This window comes from Uloborus diversus, chromosome 5 (assembly GCF_026930045.1).
Source record: "Uloborus diversus isolate 005 chromosome 5, Udiv.v.3.1, whole genome shotgun sequence".
In the NCBI taxonomy this organism is placed as follows: domain Eukaryota; kingdom Metazoa; phylum Arthropoda; class Arachnida; order Araneae; family Uloboridae; genus Uloborus; species Uloborus diversus.
Genome location: NC_072735.1, coordinates 15280416 through 15302430, shown reverse-complemented (window position 1 = coordinate 15302430; position 22015 = coordinate 15280416). Strand labels below are relative to the sequence as shown.

Below are 22015 nucleotides of genomic sequence, written 5' to 3'. Positions count from 1 at the left end.
ACATTCAACAAACAGTACAGTCGACGCTCATTATAACGACCACACATTATAAAGACCGTCCCATTATAACGACCAGTAGTAGAAGTCCCAACTTTGTTCCTATAAACTCTATGTTAATTTGCTTTCGTTATAACGACCGTTCTGTATCGTCTAATCCAATACAGCGACCGAATCAGCGGACGCTATTTCTTGTGTTCTTTCCAATAAAACAAATTTGTAGCTTAAAATGACATTGATTATTGTTTACGGACATCTGCCTGAAGTTTTCAATGTCAAATCCAACTTTAAGAGGGGGTGGGGGGACGTTACCATTCACCACAGCTAGCACAGAAAAAATAATGGGAGGAAAAATTGAGAAAATTCCAGATTCCTAAGAAAAGGGAGTTGACAGATGTATTGGTAGTTTGGTGTTTGAATCTATAGTATTTTTAAAGATTTGGGGTTCTCGAGGGACTTTTAAATGTTTCTTTGGAAAGCAAGAGAAACACAATTTATCACCTATATCTGAAACAGAAAATAATGTTTTGCAAACATCACGTCTGCTAAAAAGGCAGACCTCTGTTTCTGGTTTTATCTTCAGAAATTGTTGTGGTAATAGTAGTAGTAGTAGCAGATCTGAAAGTGTGAAACATTTTCCTCCCTATATTTTCTACTTTAAAACTTGTTTAATATTATGTCATAATATTTTGCACACTACTTTTCTAAAAATTCCTACGATAAAAAACATTTGGGCATTTACTTGGGCATGTATGATGACGGTGCACATTTTTTAAATTTATACCTCTTATAACGACCACTCGTTATAAAGACCTTTTTCTCTGGGACAGAGATGGTCGTTATATCGAGCGTCGACTGTATTCTACTAAAAATTTCCGTATACAAAAAAAATGAGATTCTTTTGAGAAAGAACATTACAGTATCCTCTGCTGGCTAGAAACAAAAAAAGTACCTTTTGCATCTCCCGGCATGATCCTCTTCAGGGTGTGGCCGATGGCTACCAGTAGACCGAAAGCTGCCGTTCTCGCTTTGATCGAATTCTCTTTGGTGCAGATGACAGCCTGAAATTGAATTTGTTACAGAAACACACATGCACATAGATGATAAATCAATGTTATTCTTTAATCATGTTGAAAGAAAAAACAGCATTCCAAATGCACTGAAATTTGAAACTTATTGCTGAGCAGGGTTGGTAAAATAACCGGTTTTTTTCAAAAAAAACCCAAAAAAAACCGTTTTTTTTTTGTTTAAACCAGGTTTTTTTTGGTTTAAATACTATTTGCGAGAAAAACAATTAATTTTCGGAAGGCAATTAAGGTTCCATGTAATTAACAGTTATTCAATAGTCACATTATACCTAATTCCTTGATTAATTAAAGAGATAAGAACAAAATCTTGTAACTAAATTAAATAATTAAAATAGCTTTCTGCGGGGAAATATTGATTGAAATGTTTGACGTGATTAACATATTAGTATGCATGTATATATAGACCCTTTATGATACGAAATACTTCACGAAGTGGTTGTGATGCGGGTTAAGATAAAATATACTGAAGATCCAAGAAAAAACCTTCATAAAACCAACATAATATGAATAATTATCGAATAAAGGTAAAAGTTATATTTTTAAGCATAATCTTTCCAAAAGAACAATTTTCATATTTTTTCTTTCTGATCTTACATAATGCTGATTTTTATATACACAATGTCGCAAATATTGAAGTAAAGCAAAATGTACAACAGTACATGATTGAACAGTCAAAAAATCGATTGCTGTTGTACTGACAAAGTTTTTTAAAAAAAGTGCTGCTCTATATTCGACTCCGTTCTTATTTTGGAAAGACTTGGAAAAGATATCGACTATCAAATCACGACCAAATCCCAAATACAAAAATTGGTGTAACATGGCTTAAATTACAGCCTATTTACTGGCATACATTTTGCATCCAGCATTGAAGTTTAAAAAATATTAAATGCAAACTCTTTAGAACAAATAAATGTGTAGCAAATTCTATTTCAAGAAAAAATTTTTGCCAAAAATGTTATATACGTGAAGTATAAACTTTTTTTTAAAATTTGATTCAAAAAATATTATTTGTGTTCACCTGCAGAACAAATCTTAATTTTTAGGTGCAAACAATTAAGTCAGACTGTTGATTACCTTACAAGTCAAAGTTAAAATTCCAGGAAAGTGCAAATAAATGGGCAAAAATGTCACACCCCTGCAACAGGAGTGAGCAATATAATGGATTGCATCTACAATAAAAGATTCAATCCTCAGTAAATCTTAACTAATCATGCAAATTAAGCATAATGATGGAAGTTGACTGAAATCTGCTTTATGGCACAGATATGAAATAAAGATATATTATGTATTTTTTTTTTTCGATTAAAGCTTGTAATACATTTTGAAGAAGCAACTTTGCAATTTTAGTATTTATCTCTGCAACTTAGCTAGGAACTTAGCATAAATGGAGTTTTACATTTTTCAATATGTGTGGGAAAATCAATGTAAACCTGTAAAATGGATTATTTTTTTTTTTTTGATTTAAAAAAAAAAAAAAATTTTTTTAAAAACCGCATGGTTTAAAAAAAAAAAACAATTGGTTTAAACCATGGTTTAAACCAACATGGTTTAAACCAAACAACCCTGTTGCTGAGTTCTGCTCAAGGGCGACACAGACTACCATTTTAGGAGGGTTAGTCAAGGGCGGATCCAGAAACTGTTCAAGGAGGGGACGATTGGTTATTCAACTTACTTCTACTATGCGTCTTATTTACACATGCTTGGGGGAGGAGGGGGGCTACCACACTCTTTTCACCTAACCCAACTAAAATGTAGTGATTTGATTTATCCAAGGACGTCCCGGAACCCACTCTTTTCTTTTCCGTTGAAAGAATTGTTCTACAATTTCGTTTTTTAGAACTTTCATGACGTAGCAATTTTGAGGGATGTTTAGAAACCCCCTGCCCCCTCCTGCTAACAGGATCGAAGGTCGTCTAAAATTGCGCTTCGTTTGGACCTCCAGTTTCGAAAAATTATCTACAATCATGTCATTTAGACTTAAGTTTTGCAAAATACCCGTAGGAAAGCCTCCAAACACCTCTTCACATCACCAAACATTGTCTGAAATTGCCCTTTTTAAACTTCAATTCCGAAAAGTTACCCGGATGGAGATTCGAGCTCGATTCTTTTCCTTAATGTCACCAAAAATGGCCTACACTTGGATTTTAGAACTTCAATTTGGAAATACTGCCGATGCGGAGTGCTCATTGCCCCTCCCTTGTATCTGTCTTTGGGGTAAGTTGAAGAATGCCCTTTCCCCATACAGGGTGGCGACAGGAACTGTGAAAAAAAGTTCCCTGACATCCCTGATTAAGTTCACCAAATTTCCCTGAATGATAATGGTTTCCTTTCTTTGCTCCACTTGAAATCCATTGTATGTTTGTATAAAATGCAGTATTTTAAACGTTTTAAGTTGTGTAATGCTGTTGAACTAAAGATATATTTTAAAACATTTTTAATAAAAATGATTAAAAAAAAGAAAACCAGATCAAGTCAATTTTTTGGAGGGGGAAAAAACCAACAAAACAGTATATTAAATTTTACTACAATGGAAAGATTATAGAAAATTTAAAAAAAAAGAACTTTACTTCCAGAAACCACGTAGCATAAGAAGTTTAAGAAACTATTAAAATCACTCTTAAAAACATATGTGTATTTATGATAGAATTAAAAAGTAATTGAAATTATTTTGAACTAAATTTTCAAACAGTATAATAATTGTTGCAAGACTAACAAGTAATAGTGAAAGAATAGAAGTAATGTAGTTATTCTTATGTAACTAATTGACATATTTATGCAAAACAGATGAAACCATTTGACATCCATTCATAGGGAGCTTTTCTCTAATCAAGAACATAGGTTTTAATGAGTGGATACAGCATTTTAACAATAAAAAAAAATAAAAATATTTACTTAAGTACACAAAGGAAAAAGGATGCACAAATATAAGGCAGTGTATAATCGCACCTCATTAATTTTACCTTTTTTTTTTTTTTTTTGAGCAGATAATTGGCGGAAAATGCGTAGGGATTAGAGTACTAATTTTGTAAAGCGAAAAAAAAAAAAAAATTTTTTCTTCAAAAAATCAATTTTTCCTGAATTTTTGTTATTTTTTCGAAATTCCCCGATTTTTCCCTGACTTTTCCCTGATCTGTCGCCACCCTGCCATAAACAAACCTACAGTTTTGGGTACAAAAGATTTCTGAAACTGTTTGGGTGTCCATAAAAAGCACAAAATCGATCAGGACACCATGAAAAGATGTAGCATTTCAAATATTTACTTCCAAAAATAATTAATGAATAGAAAAAAGATTACTGAAATCGTTTACATTTTATTCATAAAGTGTTAGAATTAGCGGATACTATTGTTGGGGGTGGGGGGCATGACCTTTTCCCCTTCTATCTGCCCCAGGTCCTGCTACAGAGAGGGAAAAATTATTGGACACAGTGGCATATTCCTCACATTTCTGGGTTGTGTGTTGTAGCGGAGAGGAAAGCCTTCCATCAAGCTAAAACATACAGCGAAGCCTTGCTGTATTTATGCGTTGCAAGAAGGAAAGTAAAATAATAACTTTAACTTTCAATTTTAGAATTCCAGAAATGATAATTGAACAAAGATAGCGGAATAAGATTGTGAGTTTAAAAGGCGCTGCATATTTTGATGGTTTATTAATGTAAATAAATGTACAGTCGAAGGAAAGAACATGTTTTATGCTTCAAATGTATCAAATATTAAAATACAGTCAGACCTCCATATATCGAAGTAGCAAATTGCCAGAAAAAAATTTGATGTATAGAAATTTCAATATATAGAAACGATCTTATTTTACCATAAAAACCTCCTAAAACATTGAAATTAAAGCTAATTTTCGTGCATGAAACCCAATTTCTAATTGATACGAGCAGCGGATTAAAGGAAAGTTAATAACTGAAAAATTAACAGAAATTACATTTTCGTGCCTTCATACATCTTCAGTCTTCAGCAGTTCAACTTGATCCGCAACATGAGGGTTATTTTCGTTTTGACAATGTGATCGAGAGAAAAGTAAAAAATCAATCTATTCAACTTGAATTATTTTTACTGAAGCTAAAAATACTAGGAATGATAATCAACAGACAAAAATGATAACTTGAAACTGATTTTACAGTGTTACTGGTTACAACTAAGATTTGAAATAAACTTGAGGGAATTTAAGAATTCTAGAACGTAACAACGACCTATCTACACACCCCTCAACCCCAGATTCCTTATGAGTTTCGTAGCAACCTTTAGTGAACACAATATTCTCCCCTAACCTTCATTTTTCATGAGACAAACAGTCTAAAGTGGGGAAAAAATCTAAGAATGTCTCGAAAATTTTTTCGATATATAGAGATTTTTTCGATATATAGAAACAATTTTTCTATGTAATGAACATAGAAATTTGCTGGGATTTCGATATCGAGAAAATTTAGATATGTGGAAGTTCAATATGTGGAGGTTATATACTTTTTTATATTGAGGTTTTGACTTCAGGAAATTTATTGAGCTTAAAAGTGATTTTTTTAATTCTTCGGCTTAATATTTTTTATTAATACCACCTTCAGATGAATTGCTTCATGTTCGATAATAATAATATTCGACAAACATCAACATCTGTCATTCCTTGTCAACTTCCGAAATTTTAAATTATTTCAAATGGTTTCTAAAAGTTTAAGTAGATTTTTCTTTAATTTTAAATTTTGAATCCGCTTAGTTATCTTTTAAAATTACTGCAGGTAAATATTTAGCAATCCATGGACTGAGGTTAGCAAAGAGATTTTTGCTATTGCGATTTCTTTTTTCTTTTGCAGAAGTTTTATTGAAATTGCTATAGAGTTTTTTTAAAAAGAGAAATGTAATTTGAAGGTTTATTTTATTTTATTTATTTATTTATTTTTTTTTATTTTATTTTATTTTTTTTTTTTTTTTGCCAACAAGAAAAAGTTTTCCCAGTGCGCAAAGACATAGCAAAAGATATTTAAAAAGTCTACCAGAATTTAAGCAATAACTTGAACAAATTAAGAAAAAACAATACAGAAAGGCAACAAAAATCTGCTATATTCAGTAAGTTACCGCCCATTAGCCAGGGCTAAAGCAGAAATACATGAAATTCACCTCCAGCTCAGTCATTTCCAGCCGAGGACTGCAATTTCGTGCTTATTAGCACTCATCTGCCGGCATAGGAAAGTGACTGAGCTGGAGATGGAAAACCTCTTAAAGAAGCCTAGAGTGCCAAACAAACTGGTAGCTAATATAGAATTAGCGCAGACCAGACAAGTGACCAGAGCAATGGTTCGGTTCAACTCGAAGATTGAACGCAAGGCAAGGTATATTCAGCAAATTACCGCCCATTAGCCAGGCTAAAGCAGAAATACGTGAAATACACCGCCAGCTCAGTCATTTCCAGCCGAGGACTGCAGTTTCAAGTGCAGACAAGTGAAATGTCTGTGTAGCGAGTAGTCTGTGCTAATTCTATATTAGCTACCAGTTTGTTTGGCGCTCTTGGCTTCCGTAAGAGGTTTTCCACCTCCAGCTCAGTCACTTTCCTATGCCGGGCTGATGAGTGCTAATTAGCACGAAACTGCAGTCCTCGGCTGGAAATGACTGAGCTGGCGGTGTATTTCACGTAAAAATCCGCTAATCTGTTTATTTTCACACCGCTATAAGTAAATAGGAAGATATAGTACTTTCAAAAACACAGAATCATCACTAAAATCTACAACATCAGTTTAAAACATTTAAGTTCATGCAAACAGGTAAAGTTTTGTAGGGAAACATTAATTTAAAATCTTACTTCTGCTGAGATGAGAACGATGGTTTCCATGTCGTCTTTCGTCAAATGATTAACAATGCACTGGAGACAACTCAGCCGTAGCTATTAGAGAAAAAAAATAGTTCAATTAAACAGCAAAGTAGTAAATCAAATGAAAACATACGCAAAAGGAATACAGTTTTCTTTTGTGCTTTTATGACCTTAAGAGTAATTAAAAAAACTCAATACAACCACCCACAACCAGTGCAACAATTAATCCTTCCATCAGGATACTTTAACACTTTTTACAAGCAACAAAATATTATCGAAGACCTGGCTTCCTAAAAAAATGTTTTAACATAAAGATAAATGCAGATTTTTTTTTTTTTTTTTGAAAATGAAATTTATTATTTTTTTAAGTTGACATTTTATTGTTTATTTATTTTTGAAAAAAGTATATTTATTCTTTTTTTAAAAGTATTTTTGACAACAGGGGACAAAAAAAACCCAGATTTTTTTTGAATACAGTTGACACTCATTACAAGGATCACACATTATAAAGACCGTTCCATTATAATGACCAGTGCTAAAAGCCCCAACTTTATCCCTGTGAACTCTATATTAATTTGCTTCGGGTATAACGACCATTCTGTATCCTCTAATCTGGTACAGCGACAGAATTAAACAAACATAACGGTGTTCTTTTCAAATAAAAAACTTGAAATGGCTTTGATTATCGTTTACGGACAGCTGCATGGAGCAGTGTTGCCAGATGGTCACACATACAAATCCAGATTTTCCCACTTCCCTTCCAATTTTTCCCCAAAACGCAATGTTTTATGTCAAAATTCCCCAAATTCAAAAATCATTTTCCTACAAATATTTTCATAAAATGAATCGACTTCCTACGATATTTTTTTCTCTTAAATTTCTTTTTCCCCCAAATAACCAAATTTTCTTCTAAAATTCCCCATTTTTTTTTTCCAGTCATTATAAATACAAACACCTGCATCAAGAAAGGACTTTTACTCATATTGGATTTGATTGGATGGCCCTGACTGACCGAGAGATAAGAAAAAAAAATTCTACTCGTATTTACTACTCTGCTTCTGTGCATTTAAACTATGAACTTCTTTATATTTACTAATAAAAAAGCTGAAAGTCTCTTTGTCTGTCAGGATCACTGTGACGCGCATAGCGCCTAAAACGTTTGGCCGATTTTCATGAAATTTCGCAAAATTCGATGTGGTTCTTTTTCTATTCCAATTTTAAGAACAAAGTTATCATAAGATGGACGAGTAAATTACGAAATTATCATAACATGGAACCGTAACATGGGCGCAAGTCAATTGGCGACATACGAAACTATCCTAAGGTGGAACCGTAACATGAGCACAAGCCAATTGGCGAGAAAATTCACCATACATTATTTGTAAATATACAGGCGAACCAAAAGACCTTTTAATTTTTCCATTACGGGCAAAGCCGTGCGGGTACCACTAGTTGTATATATTTATCCAAGAACATTCTTCGTCACACTCACTTATTTTTACCCGTTTTACGTATCCACTAGTTACTCACGCATGGCAACCAAACAACTGGCAATATATCGCCAAGTGTCTGCCAAATTATAACACCACTTGAGTTTGCATCGAAATTAACAATGATTTCCCCCAAAAAAGGGCAAAAGACCCCTTTAGAAACACCGGAATGGAACCAAAAGGGGAGGTGCACAACTAGACCCCACTAGGGGTCTATGTACCAAATTTCAACTTTCTAGGGCATACTGTTTGAGTTATGTGACATACATAAGCACATACAGACGTCACAAGAAAATTCGTTGTAATTAATTCTGGAATCGTCAAAATGGATATTTCACGTGTCTATACGTTCTTAGGCACTTATCCACTTGTGGTCGAGTCGGAAAAAAAAACTCAACATTCATTCGAGGGTGAGCAAAATGGAAATTAAGGCTGATTTTTGAGTACGGTAAGTTTTTTCTCGAATACAATACTTCCTTTTTTGTAAAAGGAAGTGGAAAGAAATGCCATGCATGGAGAGCTCATAAAACTCACCGCTTTTGTTGCTGGTGTGAGGCCTTTGGTGGTTCCACACAGGATGGGCCTCAGGTCTTCGAAATGCTCTCGCACGAAAAGGCAGCAAGCCTCCGATTGGCCAATGCAGATCTCGTTCATCACTCCGAAAGACTTCTTCTGGGTTGTGCGGTTCTCGTGCTGAAAGACAAAAGGTTATGTATACTACCCATTCCAATGAGCTAAGCGGCAGGACTGCTAGTTTTTTATACTGGCCAAAAAAGGACGGCTTTTATTCAAAGCCAGCTTTTTTAAGAAAATTATTTTTTAAATTATTTTTATTGTACTTTAAACAAAATGAAAACATTCTTGGCATCCTTCATTCAACAGGGGCCGATGCAGGATTTTTTTCTCGCTACCTATTTTTGTGAAAGTATTGCATCATTCTATTTTTGTGAAAGTTTTTTTTTTTATCAGCATTGTTTTTTGTTTTTGTTTTTGAAATTTTAGAGGCATCCTAATTTTTGTAAAAGTGAAGTAAAACAAGTGAAATTTTAGTTTGAAAAGTGTAAATGTCATCTAGTATTATTTTTAACAGGTTTCGTTTTTTGGGGAAGGGGAACTAAAAATCTAAGAAGTACGAAAAATATCCTCGTTATTTTAGCTTAATGGGCTATGTACTGTGTACAATATAGGAAATTATGAGAAAAACGGTTTCCCAAAACAGATGTTGAAAGATTGCAATAATATTGCATAAATACACTTTGGCGAGAAACAGCTAAAAATTAGTTACAATACTACAAAAAGTTTTCTATTCAAGCGATTGTTCGTATAAACCTGCTTAGAATTTTATTTTATGGGTAAATTTTGTTTTAAATAGAGAAACAAATTTTATATTTTAAAATGCAAATTTTTGTGAAATTTTTGATGTTTTTGTGAAGGCACTGATTTTATTACTTGATTTTTGTGAAAATACCGATTTCAAAACAAGATTTTTGTGAAGGTACCAAAAAACGGTAGCAAAATCAGCCTGTATTGGGCCCTGTTCAATTACTACTGTACTGAATCAAATTCCATGAAAAAAAAAAGAATAAAAATTTGGTAGTTGTTAAATATAAAACCTTTCAGTACAAAAAAAAAAAAAACTGGCTCTATATTAAATAAATTAGTCTAGTTCAATAGAATTTAAACAATTATAAATAAATTTTAGTTAAGTTCAAAAGCTCTCACAACAAATGCTGCTGTCATACCAGTCATTTGGTTCAGACTGTAAATAACAATGCACTTATACCAATTTTCTTTTAATCACCAAAAATATTTCTTATTTTCTGAAGAAAAGTGAAAAACATTGTCAATAGGTACATAGCATAAATAGATACCTCTGTGCTAAAAACTGAGCCAACTGATCATTGCAATTTAAAATTTTTTTAAAACCTTTTACTTCCGGCAGTATAGTAACGGGAATTAGTGGTTTAATATTTTTTGGGTTTTAGAAGTACTTGTTGATGGGAAGAAGGAAGTACTTGAAACAGGTTTGTCTGATTTTAACCTGGAGAAAAAAAAAACAAGATGGATTTTTTTTTTTTTGGTTTAAACCACTTATTATGTCATTTAGTTTTGGTTTTCACATTAAGGTGCTAAACTATAACAGCAGAAATTTAAAATACGATGTTTAATAAATGCAGAATTTAGTTCTGTTTTACAAACACAAAGCTTTCATTCTCTTCTCTTAAAGATCCTATTCACCCTCTTAATTGTTGTGGAATTTATAGAATTGTAGTTGTAAACTTGCCTATATTGGACAGACTCGGCATGCTTTAAAAATTCGCTTGAAAGAGCATCAAAATTATGTGAAAAAACAACAATTAAATAAGTCTAGTATTGCTCAACACTGTTGGGATTCGAATCACTCTTTTGATTTTAACTCTTATCAGATTATCCAAAAATGCCCCAATTCATCAGATCTTGACTTTTGGGAATCCTTTCATATTTTGAGGAACAGTTCTAACTTAGTTAACGATCTTAGTGCAGTTCCATATTTTTCTAACATTCCCATATCTTTAATACTGTCCTTTCCCCATTCCCCCCCTTTTTTTCCTATTCATTTTTATCGATCTTCCTTTGTTTATTTTTACCTTTTTGTCTGGATTGACACTCCCCCCCCCCCAATTTTCTTCTATTTATTTTTATTTTTCCTTTTTTCGAATATTTTTTGTTTCTGTTTATTTTATTTCACGGTTTTCCATTCAGCTTTTCCTTTCTTACGGTTCACGGTTACTGACAATTTCTTTTCTTTTTGTTTAAGCTTCGGCTTAATCTTTGTCCAATTGAATTCTTTCTTTCTGGGTTCGTACCTAAAAGAAAGCTCTTGGCCTTTGCTTGCATTCCTATTGGTTCCTGATCGGTTTATAACTTTGTCATTGGTGTTTGGCTAATCCGCTGTTTTTATCTTTTAAGCTGCATGCTTATCTGTTCCTGGCTTTTCATCCATAAGCTCATTATTTTTTGCATTGAAAAAGGCGTTCCCTGTAACACCGAAACACGTGTCTGCTGTAATTTACAAATTTGTGCTTCTTCTAACGTTGTTTTGTCTTACTTTATTATACATCATGTGTTTGAGAAAATAAATAAGTAAATAAACTTATCAAAATGAAACTTAAAATAAGTTGCTTTAAAGTAGTAAAGGTTAAAATTACTTTCAACTTTTAAAATAATATTAGAAATATATCACGATTTTGACAGACGGGTGCCTTCTGTGGTTTCTTTTACAGTAAAATGTAGTGGAATATGGGGCAAAGAAGATAGCTCAGATGACTTAGCTTTTTCAAAATGAAGAAAAAAATTTGAGATTTGTTTTGAAAATTACAGTACATAAAGAAAGAACAATGGATATAAAACATGCACTGAAATTTGGCAGTAAATTTGTACCTTAATTAAAAGTTGAACATTTTTCTACTTTTCATGTGAGGCAAAGTGAAAAATAAAATATTTTTCTAATGAAATATCTTTTATAGGTTTATTGAAAATAATTTTAGCCAAATGAACTTGTAAATAAAAGAAAGAATTACTGAATGAAACAACAGACAAATAAATTAATATATATATGAGAAAAAATTAATGAGCAAATAAAAAGGAATAAAATGAACAATTTCACTTTGACCTGTGTGCATTTGACCAATTGCAAAAAACATTTAAAATTAAAAAAAGCTTAATATTTAAGAAATTGCTAATGCACAAAACATTAGTAGGTTTCAATTAATATATCAAAGTACCTGGACGACCGAGCCTCGCTCGGCTTTAAAAGAATTATTTACTATACAATTTTCTTGTCAGTAATTTAAAAAATTTTGACCTTAGTTTTGCTGTGGTGAAAACGGTTTTTAACCGAATACTTCCTTTCATACTATGATGCGTTTCACGATTTTATCCCAATCGAGATTTTCTTTTTGAATAAGTACTTTTTGTGTACAGCATGACATCCATCAAAACTGATGATCCACAAACCATTCCAACAAATGATAACAACTGTCTTAACGAAACATAAACAGTCTCAAGACATACACTTCTTCCAAATAAAATTTAGCTGCGTGATTTAAAAAACATGTTAAACTATTTGAAGTGTTAAAAGAAAATAAATACATAAAATAAAATAAAATAGGATGGTCACAAGCAATAGTTTCACTTAAAAAAGCCTTACATCGACTTACATAATGCTTTTGAATTTGTTTTCAGCCAAGTGTGTTTGAAATGAGCCAAAGTGGCCAATATCAGCCAAGCCTGGCAACCCTACGCAAGTATAAAATTTTAAAGCGAGAAGAGACAAATTTCATTGTTATGGTTGCAAATCGTCTGCCTGATGCGACAACTCACAGTTTACTTCAAGGCTTAGCTCAATTTGACTTTATATTAAAAAACTGTTTTTTTTGCAAAAAATCGCGTTTTTACAGAAAAAACACTGATGTAGATGAACTTAGAAGCAGAACTACAATTAAATCCAAAATTTCATCCAAATCGTTAGAACAGTTTCCGAGATAAGAAATATATACATACCTACAAGAATTGCTCATTTAAATATATAAGATGTTAAGAACAAGAATTTTATTGCTTAAAAGTAACAAAAACAATTTTTGGCTTACAACAAAATATTACAAGATAAGTATCAATTTTTGAAAACTGCTTGTATTATCATATGCTTTGATCTTCAGAGTTACCTTTTTCTTGACTGGAATAGACTGCACGTGTTACTACACAGTCAAAATATTGCCGGACAAGTGGCACTAAAAACAGACAAAATATTTCATCTTGTCACTTTGCCCCACATTCCCCTACTAAATTACAGGAAGTGGTGCAAAGTTTAGACATAGTTCAAAGCTAAATTTATGAGTACAATAGAAAAAGATGCAGTGACCCTAAAACTTGAAAAAAAAACTCACCTCCAGCAGTGGTTTACAGAGCTCGTACAACTGTTTCACGCGAGAAGCATCGAGATAAGGCAACATGGCTTTGCACACATCTAGCAGAGCGTGACTGTGGGAGAGTCAAAACAGTTCATGTGAAGAAAAAATAATAATAATATCGGAAAATATTTGAAATAAATTTTAAGGAATGTTACATTGAGCAAGGAGAAGAGATCTTTACATACAGTCAAACCTTGATATCTCGAACCTCCTTATCTCGAAACCAGGGTTGGCCGAATTGGACCCAATTGGGTTGGACCCAATGGGTTTTTTTTGAAAAAAACCCATTTAAAAAAACCCATTATTTAGCCCACTTTTGGGTTTTTTTAAATTTTCTGAGAAGTTTTTAAAAAAATTAATTAATTTAAATACTTTTACAATTTAAACTTCTTTTTTATTTGTTCTTCACCACAGACAATGAATATAAAAAATGAATTTTGAACTTTAATAGTATTTCTTAACTCTTAACGGAATTAAAAAAAATACTTCAAAGATTTTAAATAAATGTATTTAACTTTTTTTCTTTAACTGATCAAAAAATAACTAAAATTATCTTGACCAAGTCCCGTCACGTCCGATTTTCTCAATATTTGTAGATTGTGCAAAGGAAACTAATCTAGTTAAAAGGCTTTCATTTGAATTATTTTCTGCTAACCAACACGTCACAAATTGCGAATAAACACAAGGTATATTTTTTAGAAATAAACAGATTTTTCAAATGGTTGATAGAAAACAGAACATGTACAGTATTTTCATTATCTTACGAAAAAGTTTAATATTTCTCACTCTGTACACAAAAATAGAAAAACAACCAACATAAAATTCAAAGAAATGTTTTGATTAAGCTGGAATTCAGTAAATAGGGATTTAAACTCCTTTAGGTTCTACAGTAGTTTTGCATAACAAAATGAAATACAATAAAGTAAAATGCAAAAAAAAAATGTAGTAATTAAAAACGAATAGATTTTATCACTCGAGAAGTAACTTTGCCCTAACTGTTGGTAATAATGAAAATTAAAAAATCAGAAACTTCACCATTCATGGGTTTTTTTCGTCTTTTATACTTTTCTTGTGAAAACGCTGAATTTTAACTAGTTTTCCAGCTTTTTACCCGAAGATAATCTTTGCACTTTGTCCATAATGCTACAATATGCTACAAGTACCCCACATTTTCCCTAAAAAAAGACAAAAAAACCCACATTTCTTTTAAAAACCCAACTTTTAGTTGGGTTTTTTTTGGGTTTTATTTAAAAAAACCCAAAAAACCCTGGGTCCATGGGCTTTTTTAAAAAAAACCCGGGGTTTTGCCAACCCTGCTCGAAACCCTTGATGTCTGTCTGGAAACAAAAATTTTCCCCAGCATTTTCTATAAAAACTCCTATGTATTTTCCATAGTTATCTCGAAATTTATTTTTCGAAACCCTTGATACGTCGAAATTTTTGCACAGAAGCAAGTTTCAATTGTCGTTTTTCTTTGGCAATTTTTGTAGTAAAACCAGTTCCAGAGACAATTGCTTAACGTTTTTCATCCTTTTTCTTGGAAATTTTGTGAATAGGGGATTGGGGCAAGATAATAGGGGAGTGTTGGTATGAAGGGGGTGCTGTGTTTTCCACAGAGTTTAGAGTCTTTGTGCATTTCTCTCAAACATGTTGTCCACTTTGAGGAAAGTTGTTTGATTTTTCTTCCGTCAGTTTTCAAGCGAAAACGGAAAATGCGTTCCTCATTTTTATCATTCAGCTCTTTTAACTTCTACAAAATAGTTGCTGAGAACTTTTTGAATGTGAGGTTACTGGTTAAAGATAAAATTAGAATTTTTAAATTTTTAGGTGGAAAAACCAAGTTGAAATTGTTCATTTCAAAATTTCATCCTGTGCACTTTCGACAATTAGAAAATTTCAAATCTAGTGAAATATTGAAGACTACTTTATTGATCATAATTCGAAGTGGTCCCATAGTACATATATACAGACTTAGATAAAATGAAAAGCTTTCTGCAAACCCGAATCCTAACTGGAAAATTTTCAGCAAATAATTCTTTTGCCTAATTCATTCTTAATTTATATTAAAATCTGAAAAGAGCAAGGAAAAAAAACTTTTAAAATAATTTACTTTTTTTTTTTTTTTTTTTTTTTTTGCAATAATATATAGTTAACATTTGCTTTTCACCAACTGAAGAAAACTGCCTTAACCATTCTTTCTTGCCCAATATCAATCACCAAACGCAGATACAATGAAACGCTCTCTGTGAACACAAATCCTAACTAGAAAATTTTTGGAAATAGTTATTTTGCCCAATTCACCCTTGAATAAAGAATTAAATGCATATTTAAATACGAAGAGAAAAAAGAAAAGAGTGCTTCAAATCATTTTTTTTTACAATAATTATATAGTTTGCTTATTTTCACCAACTGAAGAAAACTTCCAATCCGATTATTTTTTTCACACATGTGCTTTAAAAGGCTTTGGTAGAAATAAACTAGGTTTTTTTATTTTATTTATTTTTTTTTAACTACTAATATAGCAGATTTTAAAAAATTTCTGCAGAGCCAAAAATTTTCTGCAAACGCCGTTTGCGCGTTCGTCTATATTATGCAAGACTGCATATATAAATGCATATAGCTTACGTTTGCGTAAATGTGAGAGTGACTAGAGTAATTTTTTAAAAGCCTTAATAACTCGCAAACTCGATGTCTCGAAATTTTTCCCCGTCCCGAGAGATTTGAGATATCGAGGTTGTACTGTAGTATAAAATGAAGTCTCCAAAAAGCATCTGTGTGTTTGAACGCGTAAAACTCGAGAACTACCCGGCCGATTTCACTGAAATTTTCAGTCTGTTTCTTTAAGTCCGGAAAAGTTTTGCAAACCGGTTTGAAAAAATTGATTAATAGTGTTTTTTTTATTCCAATTTAGACCCAATTTTTACATCAATTTCTAAAATATGAGGGTGAAAAATGACTCGCAAATATTAATAATATACATCCTTGGAAAACGTTAGAATTTTCCACGTTCTTTGCAGTTTGTTCTATTGCTCTAACTTAATTAAGACGGGAGTTATTCGCATTTTTACCTCAAATTTTTTTAAAGCTTAGTTGAAATTTAGGCACTATTATCTTCATAAATCAATCAATAAAATGTGAACGAATTGTCCTACATTTTTTTTTTCAGACACCATTGGAAAGAGCAGCTTTTTAACTCCAGATCTATCTCGACCTACGATCGAAAAACTAAGCTTATATTTTACAAGGAAAAAAGTTACAAGTTGATTTAAATCAAGTTAAAAAAATCTCATCTCCATTCAAGTTGTACACCATTTTATTTTGCATTTCCACGGTTACGCTTTTTGAATCCATTGTTTCTTTCCTTTATCATTTTAATTTCTTAAAAGTATTTTATTTTGTGCGTCCATTGGTTTCGCTTTTTATATCCATCGTTTCTTTCTTTGGAAATTTTGCATGATGTTTTGTTTTTCTTTTATTTGATCCTGATTGTTGAATATGCGTCACTTGACACAATTTTCATTTTCAAGTTAGACCGGGCAAAGCCGGGTAACGCAGCTAGTCTTTCACAATTAGCAGTTACTTTTAAAAGAAAATTCACCCATTCTGGAGCAAAGCATCATTGGATAACATTCGTTGGTGCGAAGCAAAAGCTACAAAATCAATCATTTTTTAACTGCTTGCTTAACCCATTAATGCCTAGCGTCCCTTTTTAGGGACGGTTCAAAAATTGTGTCTCAATTTCCCAAAAGTAAACATTTCAACTCAATAATTGTGTTCATTTATTACTTTAGTATTGTTTCAATTCGTTACTAACAGATGGCTGCACATAATCGTTATAAAGTGTGTTCTATAACCATTTTGTTATGATCTTCTTGAAGAATTTCATTGTTCACAATGTCAAGAGCAAAAAAGTAAGTTTTCAAAATTTTTAACAAGTAAATCAATTTGTATTTGATACATATGTTACTTTGATCAATATTTCAGTTTACCTTTTCTTGCATTTTTGTAGATTTTAAAAATTTTATGGATTTTATAGCAATTTAAGAGCGTCCCTAAAAAGGGACGCTAGGCAGTAAAGGCTGCATTGTTGAATCGTTGTTAGTTTCTTGCTTAGAATTCATAATTGGCCTCAAAAGAATTATTAAATGTTTTTAGACTAAAAATAGGCAATATGTTTTATTTTAAAAAAAATAAAAAGACTAATTAATAATAAAACAACCTTTTTTAAAGATATTTCAGTAATAATTTTTTCTGCAATTTCGAAAAATACTTAGGTAAATTTGAAAAGCTAACTATTTCAAAAATTAACTTCTTTGAAACCTGAGTTATTTTTTGACAATAATAATTTTCAATAACTCATTGAGATTTTCTCATTGTTTAGTCTGACTGTTGAAGAAGTCTTACACTTCTGGAACAGCTCTCTGATGATGAAGAATTCAAGGAGGCTGATATATGCATTTGTCCACTTTCACAAGTTAGTGAAATTACTGACGAAAACAGTGGGCCAGATGACTCAGTTGATGTTAATCAATTATCAGGTCAACAGTTGAAATCTTCTGCTACAATGACCATTAGAAAAGTTAATCAGGGTAAGGTAGTATGTGTTGGAGATAGTTAGCCAAGTGACAGTGATGATGTTGAGCAGCATCTTCCAATCAAACGCAGAAAAATAAAGAAAAAAATACAGAAAGAAATTGGGTTAAGAAAGATATATCCATCAATTAAAAAAAATAATAATGTATGGAATGTGGAAACACCAAGCTTTTTGAATGTTGAATGGACACCAGTGTCAATATTTGAAGAGTTTTTTACAGATGAAATACTGGATGAATTTGAACCTAAGACCCTCAAATCAGAGCACCCTCTATGCTCGACAAAAGAACAACACATCCTTTTCTATAACGCAAGAGGAGCTGCGTTTATTCTTGGCTATCTTATTAACAAGTGGATATGCATGCTTGCACCAGCGGAGACTCTACTGGAGTCCATCAACTGATGTCAACAACATAGCAATTAGTTCTGCAATGAGTAGAAATCGATTTGAGCAAATTATGCAGTATTTACATTTTGCTGACAACACCAAACTCAACAAAAATGACAAAGTCGGAAAACTTAGACCCTTATTTAGCATGTTGAATGAAAGATTTTTGTTCTTCCAACCTAGACAGCAACAGCTTTCGATTGACGAAAGTATGGTACCATACTATAGTCGTCACAACTGCAAACAATTTATTCGTGGCAAACCCATCCGTTTTGGTTACAAGGTTTGGTGTCTAAATACTAGACTAGGGTATTTAGTCCAATTTGAACCTTACCAAGGAGCAGGAACTGTGCCTATTATTGAAAATTTGGGGATGGGGGGTTCAGTTGTTGTAGATTTAATTTCAGAGTTAAAAAATATAATGCAGATCGTAATTTTAAACCTGGAAGACCTGTTGGTAAACCAGGGAAATTAAACTCAAGGGTACCGGATTTAGTTAGATGTGATGGAGAAAGTCATTATGTTGTTGTAAATAAAACTCAAGTAAGATGTGTTTACTGCGGCAAAAAAGTCTATAGGAAATGCAGCAAATGCAATGTAGGTTTACACGACAAATGCTTTGTTGACTTTAATACTAAATGAAACGAATATTTAATTGTCCTAAACTCAATTTACGATTTATGTTAATTTCTGTTCTTATTTTATCTTATAAAATGTTTTTTTTTTCTTTTTTTCAAGTATTAAATCGTCGGCAAAAAAATATTTGTCGTTGAAAAAGCATGTACCCTCTGATGCCTAGCGTCCCTTTTTAGGGACGATTTTTCTGTTTTTAATAAAACATTTATTTTTTGCATTAGATTTTTTTAATTATTTTTCCTGTCTATTAAACACTATTTGCAACCTGTAAACAAAAAATCTTTGAAAAAAAAAATGTCAGGCATTAATGGGTTAATTAATGGGCAAACCAGAAACAAATTGGTCGATACACAGCATTTTAACACTACTTCGTGCCCTGTTTTCGATGCATAACAAACAGCTCAAGATTCAGAGTGCAGTGGGTGATTTTAAGTATCGCGAAACTGCAAATTAGAAATACATAAGCATGCCTGAAAGTTTTCCAGTTTTTTGAAAATTATAGTATTTGTTTATAAACACTTACATTAAAAGTAAAACTTCAAAGAAAACTTTGTGAAAGCATGTACACAAACAACTTTTTTTTTCCCTGCTCGAACAAACAGTTTGAAAACGAATTGTTTCATAGGACTTAACTAGCAAAAATACCCGGCGTTGTCTGGGTCAGTAATAATTGTGAGAAACAGTCGCTACTTTCTTTCGTTTTCTGTTTTAACTGAAAGAACTCAAAACTCACCGCTTTGACGTGATTAAAAATCGACCTTTTTCCTTACCCATAAAAGTCGAACAGCAATAAGTATGAAGAATGGAATAGTATTCAGTTAGAAACGAAAGCACGACATTTAAACATATCAAAATTGGAAGAATTTCCAAAATATGAACTAACAAAAACAAAGACCAGTAAAAAAACTTTGCGCTTTATTTAATTAAATTGTACACACACACACACACACACACAAAAAAAAAAAAGCTCTCTACTACGTTTCCCTAAGTGTGCAAAGAGTAGAGTTCCCAAATGTTTAAATGACTTTAAACTCATGTTTGCTCCGGAGAAGCCTTGATTCGAAATTTTCATTATGATTACTTTTAATATTGCTGTTGTTGGTAACGAGTTTTTGTAACAATGGGTCTTATATTTAATCATAACATGGGAAAATTACATGACATTTACTGTTTCCCACCATAACTTTTTTAGACTAAGATTTTTAGGAATAAATTATAGCCTGTTGCTCCCTGATAATGTAGCTACCTATGGTGAAAAAACTGTTAAAATCCGTCCAGCAGTTTTGAAGTTTACCCCGGACATTCAGACAGAAGTAGCCCTTTATGTATAAAGATATAAAAATATCCCCCTCCCCATCGAACCTTTCTCATCATGATCAGATATTAATAAAAAGACATAATAACATTTAAAATACTTCTTAAAAATACACAGTATCGCTGTAAATTTAGAACACAAAGCAGAAAAACAGAGGAACCAGTTTTATAACACAAAAACTGTTGGAATGACAGCATATAACTGAATATTAATTATCAGCAGTTTCAATAAAGCATCCTAACATTTACAACACTGAAAGGACCTCTTCACCTTGCTCCATTCAAAAAATAGTACTTGGACGACCGAGCCTCGCTTGGCTTTAAAAGAATTGTTTTTTGTCTACTCGTGTTTTTTTAAGGTTCAATACTTTTCCAAATATACTTGAAAAGCTTCACGTTAACGAAATATTATGTACTCGACCTTCTTATAACACTAAAGTACCAAACAAAGAAGATTCTGCATGTAATTAAATCAACATTTTGCTTTAAACTATCTGTTACATTTGTTCCCACTAGACAATTTTCTTGTCAGCAATTAAAATATTTTGATCTTAGTTTTGCTACGGTGAAATCGGTTTTTAACTGAATACTTCCTTTCATACTATATGATGCGTTTCACTTTTTTAATTCCAATTGAGATTTTCTTTTTGAATAAGTACTTTTAGTGTAGTTGGTCACTTTACGTCAGAAAATGCTACAGACAGCATGATATCCATCAGAACTGATGATCCACAAACCATTCCAACAAATATAACAACTGTCTTAACAAAACATAAACAATCTCATACACTTCTTCGAAATAAAATTTAGATGCGTGATTTAAAAAACGTGTTAAACTATTTGAAGTGTAAAAAGAAAATAAATAAATAAAATAAAATAGGACGGTCAAGCAATCGTTTCACTTAAAAAAGAAAAAGAGCTTTACATCGACTTACACAATGCTTTTGAATTTGTTTTCAGCCGAGTGTGTTTGAAATGAGCCAAAGTGGCCAATATCAGCCAAGCCTGGCAACCCTAAGCAAGTATAAAATTTTAAAGCGAGAAGAGACAAATTTCATTGTTATGGTTGCAAATCGTCTGCCTGATGCGTCAACTCACAGTTTACTTCAAGGCTTAACTCAATTCAACTTTATATTAAAAAACTGTTTTTTGTAAAAAATCGCGTTTTTACAGAAAAAACACTGAAGTAGATGAACTTAGAATGCTAAACTACAATTAAATCTGAAATTTCATCCAAATCGTTAGAGCCGTTTCCGAGATAAGAAATATATATATACCCACAAGAATTGCTTGTTTAAAGATATAAAATGATTTCACTCACTGCATGAATGTTCCCGATTCGGTGGAAGACAACTTTTCCAGGCCTTTCGCAAAAAAAGTTTCACACAACTGGAAGAAATCATATCAAGCAATATACATAAATTAAAACATTTAGTTAAAATAAACAAAAGCAAGTTAGATAAGATAAATAAATACCTTTGTGCTGAACAGCAAAGTAAGACAAAACAACGTTAGAAGAAGCACGAATTTGTAAATACAAATTTAAGCTTCCAAATACAAATTTGTAAATACAATTTTACAAATTTGTGCTTCTTCTAACGTTGTTTTGTCTTACTTTAAAAGCAAGTTACTATTGATAAAATAAAAATCTTGGTAAAAACCTACATTTCAACACATAACCAGATGTTTTATTTGAACATCAAGGACTTTTGGCACTTTAAAACATTAAATTTCAGATTTTATCACCTGGAATAAC

General features: G+C 32.0%; 1 protein-coding gene across 1 annotated transcript in view; it reads right to left on the bottom strand.

Moving 5' to 3' along the window:
* The window catches only part of LOC129222455 (RRP12-like protein), a 181859-nt gene that overhangs the window by 56587 nt on the left and 103257 nt on the right, over positions 1 to 22015 (bottom strand). Inside the window, exons 12-15 of the mRNA XM_054856970.1 lie at positions 13305 to 13398; positions 8914 to 9072; positions 6881 to 6961; positions 950 to 1058 (exon numbers count right to left, since the gene is read on the bottom strand). Of these exons, the coding sequence (XP_054712945.1) occupies positions 950 to 1058; positions 6881 to 6961; positions 8914 to 9072; positions 13305 to 13398 (443 nt within the window). The remainder of the gene's footprint in view (positions 1 to 949; positions 1059 to 6880; positions 6962 to 8913; positions 9073 to 13304; positions 13399 to 22015) is intronic.